This window comes from Arachis hypogaea, chromosome 2 (genome assembly GCF_003086295.3).
Source record: "Arachis hypogaea cultivar Tifrunner chromosome 2, arahy.Tifrunner.gnm2.J5K5, whole genome shotgun sequence".
In the NCBI taxonomy this organism is placed as follows: domain Eukaryota; kingdom Viridiplantae; phylum Streptophyta; class Magnoliopsida; order Fabales; family Fabaceae; genus Arachis; species Arachis hypogaea.
In genome coordinates this window covers 53,061,431-53,078,590 of record NC_092037.1, presented here as the reverse complement: position 1 = coordinate 53,078,590, position 17,160 = coordinate 53,061,431, and the positions used below count along the sequence as shown (strand labels likewise).

The 17,160-nt window shown below is 34.1% G+C and overlaps 1 protein-coding gene and 1 pseudogene across 1 annotated transcript; one reads left to right on the top strand and one right to left on the bottom strand.

Annotated features, from left to right (window-relative positions):
* Positions 1 to 2,107: 2,107 nt before the first annotated feature.
* On the bottom strand, positions 2,108 to 4,605 carry LOC112725230 (uncharacterized). Its single transcript, XM_025775446.1, has 4 exons — positions 3,443 to 4,605; positions 3,046 to 3,354; positions 2,849 to 2,954; positions 2,108 to 2,761 (listed from the first exon to the last, which is right to left on the bottom strand). The coding sequence occupies exons 1-4, from the start codon at positions 4,603 to 4,605 to the stop codon at positions 2,108 to 2,110; spliced, it is 2,232 nt and encodes a 743-aa protein (XP_025631231.1).
* A 2,597-nt stretch (positions 4,606 to 7,202) lies between these two features.
* LOC112725214 (G-box-binding factor 1-like) lies at positions 7,203 to 10,842 on the top strand (annotated as a pseudogene).
* The last annotated feature ends 6,318 nt before the right edge of the window (positions 10,843 to 17,160 follow it).

The following is a 17,160-nucleotide window of genomic DNA, read 5'->3' as shown; positions in this document are numbered from 1 at the left end:
ATATCATTAACAATAGAAAATTTTAATAGGAATTTAGTAAAACTAAATATTTCAAATATATACCTTTAGCAAGTTACTAAAACACTCTTCAAATCTAGATCGAGGTATGCCTAAAGGTCCTGACCACTTTGAGAAATTGATTGGAAATAACTTACAATCAACTGCCAATGTTCCTAGATATCCAGCAAGCAAACCTTGGGCTTCTCCAATAGCTTGTTCATCTTCAACGTTCACAACAACTTGCTCATCTCTAGATAAGTTATCCATTTCTTTAACTTTTAGCCTTCTAGTCTTAATAGTTCCATCTGTGCCTTTATTTCCAAAGTTTTAAACTAAATTAAAAATTTAAACACAAAGTATTTGCATATAAAATTAATTATATGTAAGTACACATTTACTTTTAAAAATTAAATTTTTAAACATTTTACAATTAAAAGCTTTTAAATTTTAAACAATTATGAAGAATCCACATGTAACACAAAGGACATTACAAATCCCAGAATAAAATTTCACTCCTAGACACTAGGATCAAGAAAGAAACAGATCACTTGAGTAAAAGAAGACTAAGTTTGCAACAGAACATTTGTTAGGTGCCCCTAAAAAAAATAAATACGAACTCTCCAAGAATCAAGAATATTTCGCAGTTCATATGAGTACACCTTAAGAAAAAATGAAAAATTTCAAATTTATCAACAACTCGTGTAAATCATATGGGCACCACTGTTCAGCTGTGGATTAGATCCTAAAAATAAACAAATTGAAATGGTAAGTACATATATATATATATATATATATATATATATATATATATATATATATATATATATATATATATATATATATATATATATATATATATATATAGTGTGGACCGAAAAACATAAAAGATTTAGCAGTGGAATACAATCTTGAATTAATTTAGTCTTACTTACGAATGGCCAACTTGGATTGAGATATCACTTAATTAAGAATGCAATTTAGCCACCTTAATTATTGGGTATGATCATTATATTATTTAAATTATAAAGTAACTAATGAACAAGTTAATTAAATGGACATCTAATTGAGAAAGAGAGAGAGACAGAGACAGAGAGCAATTTGCAATATTGACCAGACAAAGACTCGTTATTTTTCTATCCAAATTTTATTATTACTACAAGGAGAAGATGAATAAATAACAATTTGGACAAAAAGAAAAGAAATTTGAAAGGGAAAAGATCATAATGATTTGATGATAAATAATGTGATTTCACAAAAGCCAGAACCATGCATATGCATATCACTTTGTCATCTAGTAATATTATAGGAGTAGTACTATTTCGTATTTTCATTTTATGCCTCGGGAGTTGGGTGAAAATTTTAAGATTTTTAGTAAAAATATTTTGGGCAACATTTCCGTACAATTGAAGTATTTATCATATGCCTCAAAATAAGTAAACTTTAATATTATTCAACCATAGCCACATAGAAAGCTAAATAATCAGCATTAGACCTGTAAAAATTGGGATAGTGCATGTTCAGCTATCAATGCATCACTTTTCTACTTTCATACAAGAGATTGTACAAAAAAAATATATTATATATAAAGATTAAAAATATAAAATTTGCATTTATATAGAAAGCACTTATTTAGCAACTCAGCATGAGAAATTAAGTTTATTATGCACCATACCTACTGTCTCCACGGTCCAATATTCAGAAGATTGACGTCCACCAAAGGGCCTAGTATGTTCTTGGGATCCTTGGTTAGGCAGTGAATGATCCATATTACTATCCGGATTGCTTTGTATTGTTGAATCATGATTAGGTGGTGAATCATGATTAGGTGGTGAGATATCCGTAGGTGAATTGTGAAATACCTCGTCGTTAGTCTGATCAAAACCATTTTCAGGTTGAGGAGCTGATCTCAGGGGATTAGTAAACCGTTTACACTTCGGCATTGCTGTAAATGAATTTAACAACAAATAGTTAGAGAAAATAACTCAAAAAGCATGTTATATTTCACACAAAAATTAGGCCACAGATAAAATTTATGAACAAGCCAACGGATTAACCATAACCTTAAAATTAACAAATATATAAATAAGCTTTAACCTTAGATTTCTCATTATGAGTTAACTACGTCATCGATCAAGTGGTTTGTTGCCAATTGAATGTATTCATCACTGTTACCAAAATATTGATCAAGAGCTTGCTCTTGATGTGGCTCGTCCTCATCTGCAGCCTCTTCAATTTCATCACCCATTTCATACAAATCTCTTGGTTTTAAATGAACAACGATACTCCATCCTTTGTTAACGACATCATCTACATAGTATACCATTGATGCTTGTGACGCTAGAATATAAGGCTCATCTTCTTCATGTTCACCGGTATGAATTGGTCTTTCAAAGTTAACACAATGAAAATGCCATTGATCTCTTCTATATCCTCTATGTCGAGTGGAATCAGCCCATTTACATTTGAAGAGAACAACAGTGAATCGCCCATAATAGCTAACCTCAATTATATCCTCCAACTTGCCATAATAGGGTACATCACCTTGTCTTAAATTTTTGTCAACTCGACTTGCAACACATGGTGTGCTAGAGGTTAAATATACTCCACTATTCTGTGTCCTCAAACCTTCTTCACGAGCAATAGTTCGAAATGTGCAACCATTTATTTTATAAGCACTATATCTCGTTGCATTTGATAAGGGGCCTCGTGCTAAAAATTTTATGTCAATAGACAACTGTTCTATGGTATCTGGGTTCATTATCTGAAATTGGGATAAGTTATGAGGGTTAAAACATTTATATCTTAACACCTTTTCCATTTCATAAACTCTAATAATTTAGTAACTTACTCGTTTTTCAAACCACGAAACAAATTCCTTAAATACTCTCTTCTCTATGTCTGTGGGGTTCGGTCTCCTTCCCTTTGAACTTCTTCTTATGTATTCTCTAAATTCACTGCATTAGGAATTAATTTGGATTCAGAGTACGTCACTCACGAATATAGATTTTGAATATATTAATGCAAATAACCTCTATCTTTACTTACTTCACATAATCCTTGACGGCTGGACAATTTAGTAACACATATCTATGGGCTTGTAGCTTTTGCTTTTCATTCAACGTAAAAATTGTACCAGAACTCCCTGCTTTACCCACCGGCGGAAAGAGACAAGATTCTGAGCATCCCTTGTCAAGCGGGTCATCACATACACGTCTAGCTCTATTGAACCTTGTCTCTATATCTTCAAAATAGCGAGAACAAAAAGTGAGACATTCCTCAGCTAAATATCCTTCGGCAATAGATGCTTCTGCTTGTGCTCTATTCCGCACATGGGATTTTAGATGGCCTAACTCCCTAAAATAATATAAAAAAATCAAGTAAAAATGACATGACTAGAGATGCAATTCTAACGATCTTTAGTTCATCATACAAAATATTTTACCTCTCAATTGGATACATGTATCGATAATGCACTGGACCTCCGAGCTTTGCTTCATCTACTAGATGGACTGTCAAGTGAACCATGACGGTAAAGAATGATGGAGGGAATAACATTTCCAACTGGCAAAGGACGACCACTATGCGTTGTTGGAGCTTGTCAAGTTCAGAGTTACTTAAGCTTTTCCCACAAAGGATCTTAAAGAATGAGCCAAACTCAGCCAATACTGCGGTAACATGATCCGGCAGCAAATGACAAACTGCTATTGGTAACAATTCCTCCAAAAGAATATGACAGTCATGACATTTTAATCCAAAAATTTTTTTCTGTCCTTCATCCACACATCTCGAAATATTACTTGAGTATCCATCTGGTAGCACAACATTCTTCAATGCCGAAAGAAATAGCTTCTTGGTGTCACGTGTTAGTGAAAATAAAAATAAATGATATGATCCATTGTCACTTGGCCAGAGATCACGCCTTATGCCCATTTCTTTCAAATCTTTCCGTGCCTTGAGATTGTCCTTTGATTTTGCTTTGTCATTAAGCAAAGTGTACAAAATGTTATCACACACATTCTTCTCAATGTGCATAAAGTCCAGATTGTGACGCAACAAATTGGTTTTCCAGTACGGAAGATCAAAGAAAATGCTTCGCTTGTTCCACTGCTTAACTTCTCGTCGAGGTCTTTTCCCACCACTACGAGATTCTTCTCGTTGCTGATCTCGTGTTTCAACATCCTGTTGTTGTTCAAGAATGTCAGAACCTAATAACTTCTTAGGTGGACCACGCTCCTCTGTGCTTCCATCAAAACGAACACGATTCAGTCTAAATCTATGATTTCTTCCCAAAAAACGTCTATGACCCATGAAGCACCATTTAGAACTATGGCGGAGATAACAAGGAAAAGAATCAAAGTTACAAGTGGGACAAGCTAAACCGGTGTGTGTGTTCCAACCAGATAGCATACCTAACCCAGGAAAATCACTTATTGTCCACATAAGAGCTGCATGCATTCTAAATGTGTTTCCGGATGATGAGTCAAATGTCTCCACACCATCAATCCATAAATCTTTCAATTCATTTATAAGGGGCTGCAAGTACACATCTATCTTATTTCCCGGGGACTTCTTTCCTGGAATAATGGTGGACGAAATTGTGATCATTGTTCTTTGCACTTGTATAGATTTATTCAATAATTATCTTTATTTGAATTCACAACTCCGTTCAACTAACCAGCAAGTGTACTGGGTCGTCCAAGTAATAAACCTTACGTGAGTAAGGGTCGATCCCACAGAGATTGTTGGTATGAAGCAAGCTATGGTTACCTTGCAAATCTCAATTAGGCAAATTAAAATGGTTTATGGGTTTTCGAAAATAGAAATAAGAGAATAGATTATAAAAAGGGATAGAAAACTTATGCAGATTCATTGGTAGGAATTTCAGATAAGCGAATGGAGATGCTGTATGGCTCAAGAATGCCTGCTCTCCTACTGCTTCTACTCAATCCTTCTTACTCCTTTCCATGGCAAGCTGTGTATAGGGGTTCACCATCAGCGATGGCTACTTTCAATCCTCTCGGGAAAATGATCCTATGCGGCTGTCACTCGCACGGCTAATCGTCTGGAGGCATCACCCATGGTTGATGGCTACATCCCATCCTCGCAGTGAAAACTATGCTCACGCACTCTGTCACAGTACGGCTAATCACTGGTTGGTTCCTGCGCCTACTGGAATAGAATCCCTTGATTCTTTTGCGTCTGTCACTAACGCCCAGCACTTGCAAGTTTGAAGCACGTCACAGTCATTCATTACCGGAATCCTACTCGGAATACCACAGACAAGGTGAGACTTTCCGGATTCCCGGAATCCTACTCGGAATACCACAGACAAGGTGAGACTTTCCGGATCCTCATAAATGCCGCCATCTATCTAGCTTATACCACGAAGATTCTGTTGGGGAATCTAAGAGATACGCATTCAAGCTCTGTTGCATGTAGAACGGAAGTGGTTGTCAATCACGTGCGTTCATAAGTGAGAATGATAATGAGGGTTACATATCATCACATTCATCATGTTCTTGGGTACGAATGAATATCTTGGAATAAGAATAAAAGAGATTTGAATAAAAGAAAATAGAATTGCATTAATACTTGAGGTACAGCAGAGCTCCACACCCTTAATCTATGGTGTGCAGAAACTCCACCGTTGAAAATACATAAGTAAAAGAGGTTCAGGCATGGCCGAATGACCAGCCCTCTCCATGATCAAGTGACCGAATATTCAAGAGATTAAACTGTCAAAAGATGTTTAATACAATAGATAAATGTTCTATTTATAATAAACTAGCTCCTAGGGTTTACATGAGTAAGTATTTGATGCATAAATCCACTTCCGGGGCCCACTTGGTGTATGCTTGGGCTGAGCTTGATTAATCCACGAGCTGAGGCTTCTCTTGGAGTTGAACTCCGAGTTATGACGTGTTTTGGGCGTTCAACTCCGGATCATGACGTTTTTCTGGCGTTTAACTCCAGACAGCAGCATGAACTTGGCGTTCAACGCCAAGTTACGTCGTCAATCTTCGAATAAAGTATGGACTATTATATATTTCTGGAAAGCCCTGGATGTCTACTTTCCAACGCCGTTGAGAGCGCGCCAATCGGAGTTCTATAGCTCCAGAAAATCCATTTCGAGTGCAGGGAGGTCAGATTCCAACAGCATCAGCAGTTCTTTTGTCAGCCTTCTTCAGAGTTTTGCTCAAATCCCTCAATTTCAGCCAGAATTTACCTGAAATCACAGAAAAACACACAAACTCATAGTAAAGTCCAGAAATGTGAATTTATCATAAAAACTAATGAAAACATCCCTAAAAGTAGCTTGAACTTACTAAAAACTATATAAAAACAATGCCAAAAAGCGTATGAATTATCCGCTCATCAAATAACCATTGATAAGATGAAAGAAGTGTGATTCATACACATCCAAGGTGGAAGATTATATGGAATCAAGAACACAGGCCAAACACTATTAGTAGAACTCAAGGCTCCGAAGGGATTAAAACCATCAGTTGCAAGACCTAGGCGAACATTTCGTGGCTCTTCGGCAAATAGTGTGTGCATCGCATTAAAATTCTTCCATGCTTCACCGTCCCTTGGATGTCTCAGTAATCCATCTCTTGCAGGTGCAGAATTATGCCATTGCATGTGCTCAGCCGTCTTGCTACACATATATAACCTTTTCAACCTTGGCTTCAGTGGAAAGTATCGCAAAACTTTTGCAGCTTGCTTTTTCTTTTTTTTCTTAGGGATCCATCTAGATATACCGCAATACTTGCATGTATCTTGTATGTTATCTGGAGTGTCATCTAGATATAACATACAGTCATTTGGGCAAGCATCAATCTTAGTATATTCTAGGCCGAGTTTGCAAATTACTTGCTTGGCCTTATAAAAACTAGAAGGCAGCTGTATTCCATCGAAAGTATCTCTCAACAAAGTCAATATCATAGTCATGGCCTTATCACTTATTCTACACAAGACCTTTATGTGATACAATTTGATTATAAACTCCAACTTTGTGCATTTACTGCCCTCGTGCAACTTTTCATTTCCGTCTTTTAAAAATTCATTGAACTCACTACCATCATCAAAGGAGCCCTCATGTAATCTTCCATCTGCGATGTCTTCATCTCCATCGGGTATAACTGCATCATTTAATCCCATTATACCTTCATCCCCATGGTGGCCGAATACATCATGCAGTAATGTATTTAGCGGATTCTCTTGAGATGGTGGCGCTTGCACTTCTACACTACTTGGCTCAACAGGTTGTATCTCACCATGACGATTTCAGATCACATAGTTTCTGGGAAATGGCTTTAAGAGCAGGTGATCCTGAACTGTGTCTCTTGTATGCCATTTTCCAAATGCACATCGTGGACATGGACAACATATTCTATCCGAAATGGCCGCTCTCGCAAAAGCAAAATCAAGAAATCCAATTATGCCATCCATGTATTCCTTTGTTGTTCGAGGTTTTTCAATCCAAGTTCTATCCATTTGTAACTAATTTATTCAACCAAAAAGTAAACAAGGTTGTAACATAAAGAAGGAATAGGTAATTTAGTTTTGTAAAGTAATTAATACATTAAATCTCGCCATCGTAATCATTATAATAAGTTGTTTATTTTTTTTATGTTATTTTATATCACATTGATTTTTTTTAATTTTTTACACAGAAATACTAAATTATTCTTTAAGTATTGGTGTCATTGTATTGGTGTAGAGTGATAGAAAATTTTAACAAGTTACAACTATTTAAGTTTTAATCTTCTAAACTAAATCCTAAGCAAATATAATTTTTCATAATACCTTTAAGGATTTGAATAATTATTTTATATGTAATTAATTGGGTATTGTTTTATACTTGGTTAGTTTTTTAATTAAATTTTTAGTCATAGATATATTCAATATTCAATAAAATAAATTTTATAAAATTTTATGACAAGCATTCTAACTATAAAAAGTTAAGTTATAATTAAGTTATTATATTTTAAACGATTCAAGACTCGACAAAAAACATTCTAAAATGAGTTATATTTTATACATTTTGTTTTCCTGTGAATATTATTATATGTTTTTTATGTTAAAGTTTATGCTGTTCAAAAATATTTTTGAAGCTCAGTCATTGCCAATCAACTAAATAAATCGAAAAGTAGAAAAAGAAAAAAATCACTAAAACATAAAAAGGAGAATAGATATTTCAAAAATAGTATCCCAAAAATGATATACATAGAATTTCAAAACTATAACTATTTTATTCAGAATAAAGAACATGTAATTACTTTATTGAGGCAGAGAATTACCTTATAAAAGGAATCAACTGAATAGTGTGGTTTAGATCCGAATGTATCAGTGATATAGGAGCAACAAGTATGCCAAATCAACTACTCAGATACTGCAAAATCAATTTTCGAAAAAAGAAAATGATAAAAATAGTTTAGGATGAACATCAGCAAAAGAAAATTTTAATTTTAAATAACAAAATGCAACAGAAGGCACAATTATCACAAATAAAAATGTTCTCTTTATTTTAACTTCAACTATAAGAGAGAGGTTGAACTCAATTTAAATACAAAGCTGTGACAGCGAGACAAAAGCTACATCTTAGGCATCACAGGAGAAAATCAATATCAACGGTAGCTATTATTATCTATAAAATATACTTATTAGTTAAGTAAAAAAGACTGTATCTTAAGCATGTAACTAATATTTTGTTTTTAATTAGTAGGGCATGATAATATGATTCTTACCACTAATAATAATAATTGTAAGTGGTTGTGGCACTGACTCGTATGTATACATGGCAAGGTATTCTATGCAGCTTTCAAGAAGAGTTCCATTATATAGACATGTCAAAATAATTTAAAACTGACTATCTCTATTTTTTTATATTCACAATTTAACTATCTACATTTTTTTATTCTATAAAGGAATTCATCATCTAATTTTCCCTAATCTATTCCCACAAATCAAATCCGCAGCACCAAATTCTATCTCACAGGTCATGGCAAAATTCATCTGTGTAAGAAAAATCATTTCTACCAGTCTAGAACATCATGATAGGTCTAGAGGAGGAAAAAAAACATAACTTTTAAAAATTGAAAGCTTTAAATTCCTGAAGATTAGATTTGCTTCAAATTTTCTCATAAGATTTTAATTAGGAACCGAGGAAGGTCAAAGTTAATGAAGCATGAAGCATTCTCTGTTTCAAATGAACTTGGAATAACTAAATATAATTTCATCTTTCAAGAAGCCAAATATCAAATTGGGAAAATTCAATAACATTAACAAATTACTAAGCTCAAATATATGCTATCAAATTGTTACCTTTGCATAGAAGCACAGCTACAACTATGAACGCCAATAGCAGCAGCAATGGAACGCGAACAGCAGCAGCAACACAAATCCAAACCCGAACGCGAACACGAACAGCAGCAGCAACACGAACGCGAGTAGCAGGGGCACAACCGTGATTAGCAGCAGCAATCAATCAATATGTGTGATCAATTTCAGGAGTTGTCTACACACAAAGCAAAAGCCAATAATTAATATTAGAAACTACTCATTATCTAACATAATTGTTATGACTTTTGATAAGCTATAATTGAAAATTAGTTTAAAATTTTTAACAAGAAAGGAAGCTTTGACAAACAAGAAAGGAATCAGCTACAAACAAGAAAGGAAGCTTTGACAAAATGCTTGCTAATGGTATGTTGCATTCTTCTGCATGTTTTCCTATCTTTAATTTTTACATGGTTACTCAAGCAATTTTGTCTTAATTTTCAGGAGCCAATGCACAGAACAATGCCATAACTCAATCTTCTGGAAAGGCTGCTGTGTCAATGGCTGCAACTAATCTTAATATTGGAATGGACTTGTGGAATGCATCTTCTGCAAAGGCTGATGCTACGAAACTGAGAAACAATCAACCTGCCCTAGGAGCTGTCAACCCTCCTACTATAATGGGACGTGAAGTTGCACTTGGTGAACAGTGGATACAAGTATGATTTACACATTATCTTCTTGAACTTCAGGCCATATATTCCTTGTTTTAAAAAACGTTTCCTTTTTATCTTGTGCATCTCTTAGTTATTTCCTTTACCTTGCAGAGCCTTAGCTTTCCTTACCTATTTCGGTTTTTTTAGGACGAACGTGACCTGAAGAGACAGAAAAGAAAACAGTCTAACAGAGAATCAGCTAGGAAGTCAAGACTACGCAAGCAGGTAGTTTACAGTTATCTTCAAGCAAGCAATGGTTAAGGGTTATCAATAATATTCAGTGTTTCCAAAGCTACAATTTGACATCCTTCAATGTTTTTCATTTGTTGTATCCACCAGGCTGAGTGCGAGGAGTTGCAAAGAAAGGTGGAGTCACTGGGAAACGAGAGCTAGACTCTGAGAGAAGAACTTCAGATAGTATTAGAAGAATGCAAGAAGCTTACTGCTGAAAATAATTCCATCAAGGTAAATTACACCTCCAAATTTTATTGAACTGAATTAGCATTGACCAGGTTATGGTCTTAAAACCTTAGATTATGTCCTCTAACAATACTTTTGCTGTCAACAGTCAACAGGAAGAGTTGGAAAGGTTATGTGGACCAGAAGCAATTGCCAGCCTCGAATAAATTACCTTTTTGTTATCTTCATTATAAGGAAACCCCGAGGTCTGATCAATTCCCAGAGCTAGAAGAGACAGACTTGCAGCTGCAATTCTATCACTGCCGGTTCTATTAATTAATCGAGCATAGGATATAGTATAATTTTTCTCCTTTGTTCACTAATTTTATCATACCATTAATTAACACTCAATTGTAATTCTCCTGATGTTGTTATTATACACGTCATTTGTGACTGAAACTATTTTCTTTTTCTCTTGAATGATGTTCAAGGCTTTTCCAATGTCATTGTGTCTTAATTAAGTGATAACAACAACAAAATATAAGTATTGACTACAATTGAAATGATAGCAATTTTGGATCTCCTTATTTAGTTAATTAATTAATCAAAATGAGAAAAGAGCAAAGTAGTATATTGGTGATGGTAGTGTGAGAAGTGAGAAGACAAGTGAGTTGGGTACAAAAAGTAGTGAATATATTTTATGTTTTCTATGGGAAGGAATAACCAACTCTGGTCCAAATTGTTCAGCCACAATAATTGATTCAGCATGAACTGGCAACAGCTATGGCAAGATAACCAAACTAAGTTAGCTAAACTATTTTATGCTTTTAATTAATTAATGTCCCTGCTTGTATTCAGAAACAGATTGAAAATTGAAAAAATTACTATATCAAAACTAATGAAATTAAAAATAAATTTGAAAACAAAAATTCATAGTATTGTGATACAAAACAACTAGAGCAGAATATAGGATACAAACCAAACACAATTATTTTGAAACAGGACACCAAGTCATGCATGAAACTAAACAATACTTCTATATACAGTGCTTGCAAATACTTTGATTTCAAATAGATTGAACTAACTAAATTATCAAGACCCTTCACCCACTGTTATGAACTTCAATTAGCTAAATACCAGTGAAGTGGATGCAAAGAAACAAGAAAATAAAAGCCATATATGTTTGATTATATTGTACTAAGTTTCTTTTAAAGCTATACCCAATTATTACAGCACCAATGTCCATTACTAATCACATTATAAGAATTCCAATTATATATATATATATATATATATATATATATATATATATATATATATATATATATATATATATACACTTCATGTATTAATTTTACCCTGTTCTAGTATTATTAATAGTCATACTATGAGTCAAGTTATGTCCTTATATGTTAATAAAGTTGCAAAGAAAAACTAGTTACGTCCTTATTAATAGTTATAGTATTATTAATAGTTATTGGCTCAGGCAGCTGGTTCTCCTTAGTAAACTCCCTCTTATTTGGATTATATATATATATTATGAAAGTGATGCAGAAAAAGCACTTTTTGAAGAAGTATACATTACCAGCAATATATTCTATAGCTGTTTTTTTAAATTTGAAACTAGCTAATAATTAATTAGCTATTCAAAGTGCACAGGTTTTATTTCTTCCGATCATTATTGTTGTACACAAATAATCTTAAAAAACAGATTAAACATATAGGTAGAACTTACTTTTTCTTGTCCAATGTAGGGATGATGCCCTTGTACATTTGTCAATGAAACCTGCAACATATAATACATCAAAAGTAAGAAGAAAAAAAAAACAGGAATGAACTACAAGAAAAACCAGTAGGTGTTACTAAGAAAAAATAAAAAATTCATAAAACGGTAACCATAAGAAACAATTTTTAAGCAATAGTGATAAATGATTTTGTGTTACTATCAACAATATGAAACTAAAAGCCAAATGTGAAAATGTGAAATGGCAGAATTTGCAGAAATATCGTTAAGGAGCTCGATATGGAAAATCGATTAAGATGCTTGTAGATTCCTTTTTTCGTTCCTTTTCAACAATCAAAAGCAAAAAAAAAATCACCAATGCACTATGATAATAATAATGTGCCCATTACATGCAAATAGAAGACAAAAAATTGGAATAGCAATTACCCACTGAAATGGAATTAAAAATTATAGAAACACAATTAAACTTAAATTTAGAGCCATAAATTCATGATATTGTCATACAAAGCACTAATCAGAAAGGGGATAAATAGTTTATAAACCCTAATTAGTTCATATACATACCTTTTTTTATGGAAGAACAGCTGCAACTAAGAACGTGTACATCAGCAGCAATGGAACACGAACATCAGTAGCAACACAAACGCAAACACCAATACGAGCAGGAACCGGAATGCCAACAGCAGCAGCAATCGGAACGCTAATAGCAACAAGATACGAACGGCAGTTGCAATGGCACAACCGCGAATAGCAGCATCAATCAATAAAGAAAGGTGAACAATGAAGAATGAAGCAGTTACTATATCAGGAGAGTGGGAGCAGAAAAGGGTGTTAGCGAGGTGGGAAAATGGATTTCGCAGGAAGAAAGAGCTCTTTGCATTGCCAAATTGTTTGGGGAATTGATTTAGTTTTGGGGGAGTTTTAAAAATCCTACTATTTAAAATAAAAACTGCTGTAAATAAAACTCTTAACAAAATGGAAGATAACTTTTTGTTTTAAAAATTAAATTTGTAGGATTTTTTTAAAACTTCCGTTAACAAACTCCTACAATATAACTTTTTTTCTGTAGTGATTATGTCCCATTACATCTTTCCGAGCACTCATGAGTCCTCCTTCACTGCAGACATGGCTGTTCTACTCTAGTGTATCATTATAGACCAGCTTCTAAACCTACAAAGACACATCCTGAATGCCATGGGACACGTACAAATTGCGGACAACTTACCTTTTCCCGCCTTGGTCTCAGATCTCGTCTCCGCAGCTGGAGTCTCCTACAGGACTGGGGACACCAGAGCCATGCTTCCACAAAGTGATCAGTACGTCCCTAACGGGAAATATATCAGACCTCTAGCAGCCACTACCAGCCAACCTATAGAACAGGCTGAAGACATTCCTCCTTCAACACAACAAGCACCTTTAACAAGTCAACTGCTCCGTCAAATACCGTAGAAGTTGGACCGGCAAGAACAGAAAGCAAAGCTACGAGAGTGTCGCAACCAGCGCCGATTCAAATACCTCAAGGAGCTGCTCATAGGAAACCACAGACCTGACAAAGACCCAGACACTCCGGACTCCACTTTTTTTTACCAGCACAGGGAGCCATGACGGTCCCGACTGTGGAGATACTGCTACCAGCCCACCTTTGTTCCTGACAGATGGCACTGAGGATGGTGCAAAGCCTTAAGTATGGGGAGGTTGGTCAGTACCTGACTTCTGGAGGTAATTTCTCTTCCCTAACATCAATAAAGTAGGACATTTAGTCAGTTTTTCTTTAGGATAGATTGTTTAGAAATAGGATTATTTGCATGCATGTTCTATTTAGTTTAAATATAATAAGTTTCTTTTAAAACCCTATTTTTGAAGAATTTCACTAATTTAAATCAAAATTTAAATGTTAAACTTGTTTGAAGATTGTAATTGGAACATGGTTTTTAAGCTAAAGAACACACAACCCGTGAGATTTTGAGCTTATTTATATGGTTACACTATTTAACCATAAACATTTTATTCTTGTGTGTTTACTTCTCTATGATTGTAATTTATATTTTGTTTTATCCTATATGTCCAATGTTTAATGTGTTATATGCACGCATATGATTGAGGCCATTATTTGTTTAGCTCACTTATCCCAAATAAGCCGAACCTTTTAATCCCATTTGTTCTATATTTTACCACATCACTAGCCTTAAGCAGAAAAACAAATTAATTATCCCAAATAGAATCTTTGGTTAGCTTAAGATATAAATTGTGTGTTAATTAAGTATGGGAAAACTGTGGGAACAAGGGTTAATAAGGAAATATGTCATGATAAAATAATGGGAATTTGGGTACCTACTCATGTAAAACAAAAAATAAAAAAATTCCATATGCATTGATATGTTGTTTTAGTTTTTATGTCTCTATAAAAAAAATAAATAATAAAAATAAATAAATAAATAAATAAATAAGGGGACAAAATTATCCCAATGTTAAGCTAATGAAAAATCAATGCATATGTGATAAAAATTAAAGAAAAGCTTATGCATGAGTAGGTAATGTAAAGTGAGGAATTTTGGGTAGCTAGGTATGAAATTAGGAGATATATAGAGTATATGTATGTTAGGTGAAAGCTTAGGTTAATTAAATATTCAATTTGTAAGCTCACTTAGCCATATGTACATCCTTACCTTTACCTTAGCCTCATTACAACCTTGAAAAAGACCTCATAATGTTTGCATTAGTATATTAAATATTGTTGATTGGTTAGGTGTAGAACAAAATTTAGAAAGCATGATTAGAGAAGAATAGAGTAATTACCCTATACACTTGAGAGACTAGAGTGCATATACACCATCAGTGAGGGTTCAATGCTTAAAATCTATGTTCCCTGCTTTCATGAGCTATCTTCTTGCATTTTTATCTATTCTTACTATATGAATTGAATTAGTGGAATTTGAATTATGCTTGTTTTGAAGAGCTTATTTACTTTTAACCAATTAGACAAGAAACATATAGTTGCATTCATATATAGATAGGTTGCATTGCATTTCATGAGTTTTGCACTTGCCTACTCATTTACTTTATCTCCTTCAAGTAAGCATGAGGATATGCTAATGTTTAAGTATAGGGAGGTTGATAAACCATTATTTTATGATTTATATTGTGTTTAATTGAGTAGTTTTATCAAGTCTTCACCCACTTATTCATATGATTTGCATGTATTTACCCTTCTTTCCAAAAAATTGTCCATGGTGAAAACTTGCTTCCTAGAGATCTTTTAATTATGTATTTTTATTCTCCTTTGTACCATTCGATGCCGTGGTCCGTGTGTTAAGTGTTTCAGGCCTTATAGGGCAGGAATGGCTTAGAGAATTGAGAGGAAACTTGCAAAAACGAAAGGAGCACAAGAAAACAAGGAGATGACAAGCGAACACTGACGCGAGCGCATGACCCACGCGAGCGCGCGAAATAGAGAATTCGCAAGTGACGCGAACGCGTGCCTGACGCAATCGCATAGATCGGAGTCTGCATGAATGACGCGAACGCGTGGACGACGCGAACGCGTGACAAGGAAAACCGTTGAATGACGCGACGCGTGGACGACACGTACGCGTGACTTGCGCGATCTGCAGAAATTACAGAATACGCTAGAGATAATTGCGGGTTGGATTTTAACTTAATTTTCGGCCCAGAAACACAGAATAAAGCGAGGGAACATGCAGAAACTCAAAAGAGAGATCGACACACATTCATTTACATTGATATTAGGATAGTTTTAGTTTTAGATCTGAATCTTACTACTCCTTTAGGTTTTCTCTACGTTGATAAGATTTTAGTTAATTGCTTTTGCTTTGGATATTGAAGAGCCATTACCTCCATGGAAGTACTATTCTAGTTTGTTTCCCTATTCTCCTACTCTTTTGGTTATTTATTATTCCTGTTCAGATATTTATGTTATGTTTGGATTTATCAATACAGTTCACTACCATTTCCTTTAATCAATTTTCAATACTTATTTTATTTATCATGTTTTCTTCTACTATTTCTGCAAGCGTTTTATTCTTGTCAATAGAGTAGAAATTCCACTTGACTTGGGGGTTAATCAAGAGAAGACACTTGAGTTGGAATGCTCAAGTGCTTAGTTAAATTGGACGCTGTTAGCTAATTCTACACCTACTAACGCTAGATCTCCCTAAGGGAGAGGACTAGGAATTGTGGGTAAGAGTTAGTTTAATCACCATACTTTTTCTTACTTAGTAAGGATTAATCGAGTGAGAATAGCAACCTCTCTACACTAAACTTGAGAAGATCCCAACAAGGATAGAAATTCCACTTGAATATTCCCGTAGTCAAGACCTTTCATTTAAAGTATCAATAATTATTCTTAGTTTATTTTTATTACTTTAATCTTTAATCATTTTGATTACTCATTATCAAAACCCGAATTTTCTGAAAACCCCTAGTTAATAAAATAGCACTCTTTCCTGCAACTCGTTGGGAGACGACCTGGGACTCATACCCCCAGTATTTTTATTTCAAAAAAATTTGTGACAACCCCTTTTAAATTGGTGAGGCAGATTTTAGCTGGTTAAGAGCTATACGTGCAACGCTGTTCTCTTAATTGGTCAACTTCTGCCACGCATCAAGGAGCACCAGCCACCATCATTCAGGTGGATTCATTCTCTTTTACTCATTTCTTGTTATTTTTCTATTTTCTATTTATTTTATTTTTCTGTTTTCTTGTTCTAGTTGCATGATCATTTGCATTTGATGTCTTAAAAGTTGTAAAATATTCCATATATCTCTCACCTTGCTTAAATAAATATTTTTTTAAAAAAATTGAGAGATGCATGAATTTCAAGTTTAAAATAAGATTAGTTTAATTAGTTTGATGTGGTGTCATTTGCTTTTTGTTTTCTGAATGTATGAAATAAACAGTGCATATTTGAAGTTGAAATATATGAATATTAGCTCTTGAAAGAATAAGGAAAAAGGAAAAGTATTATTGATAATATAAAAAATCTAAAAATTGATTCTTGA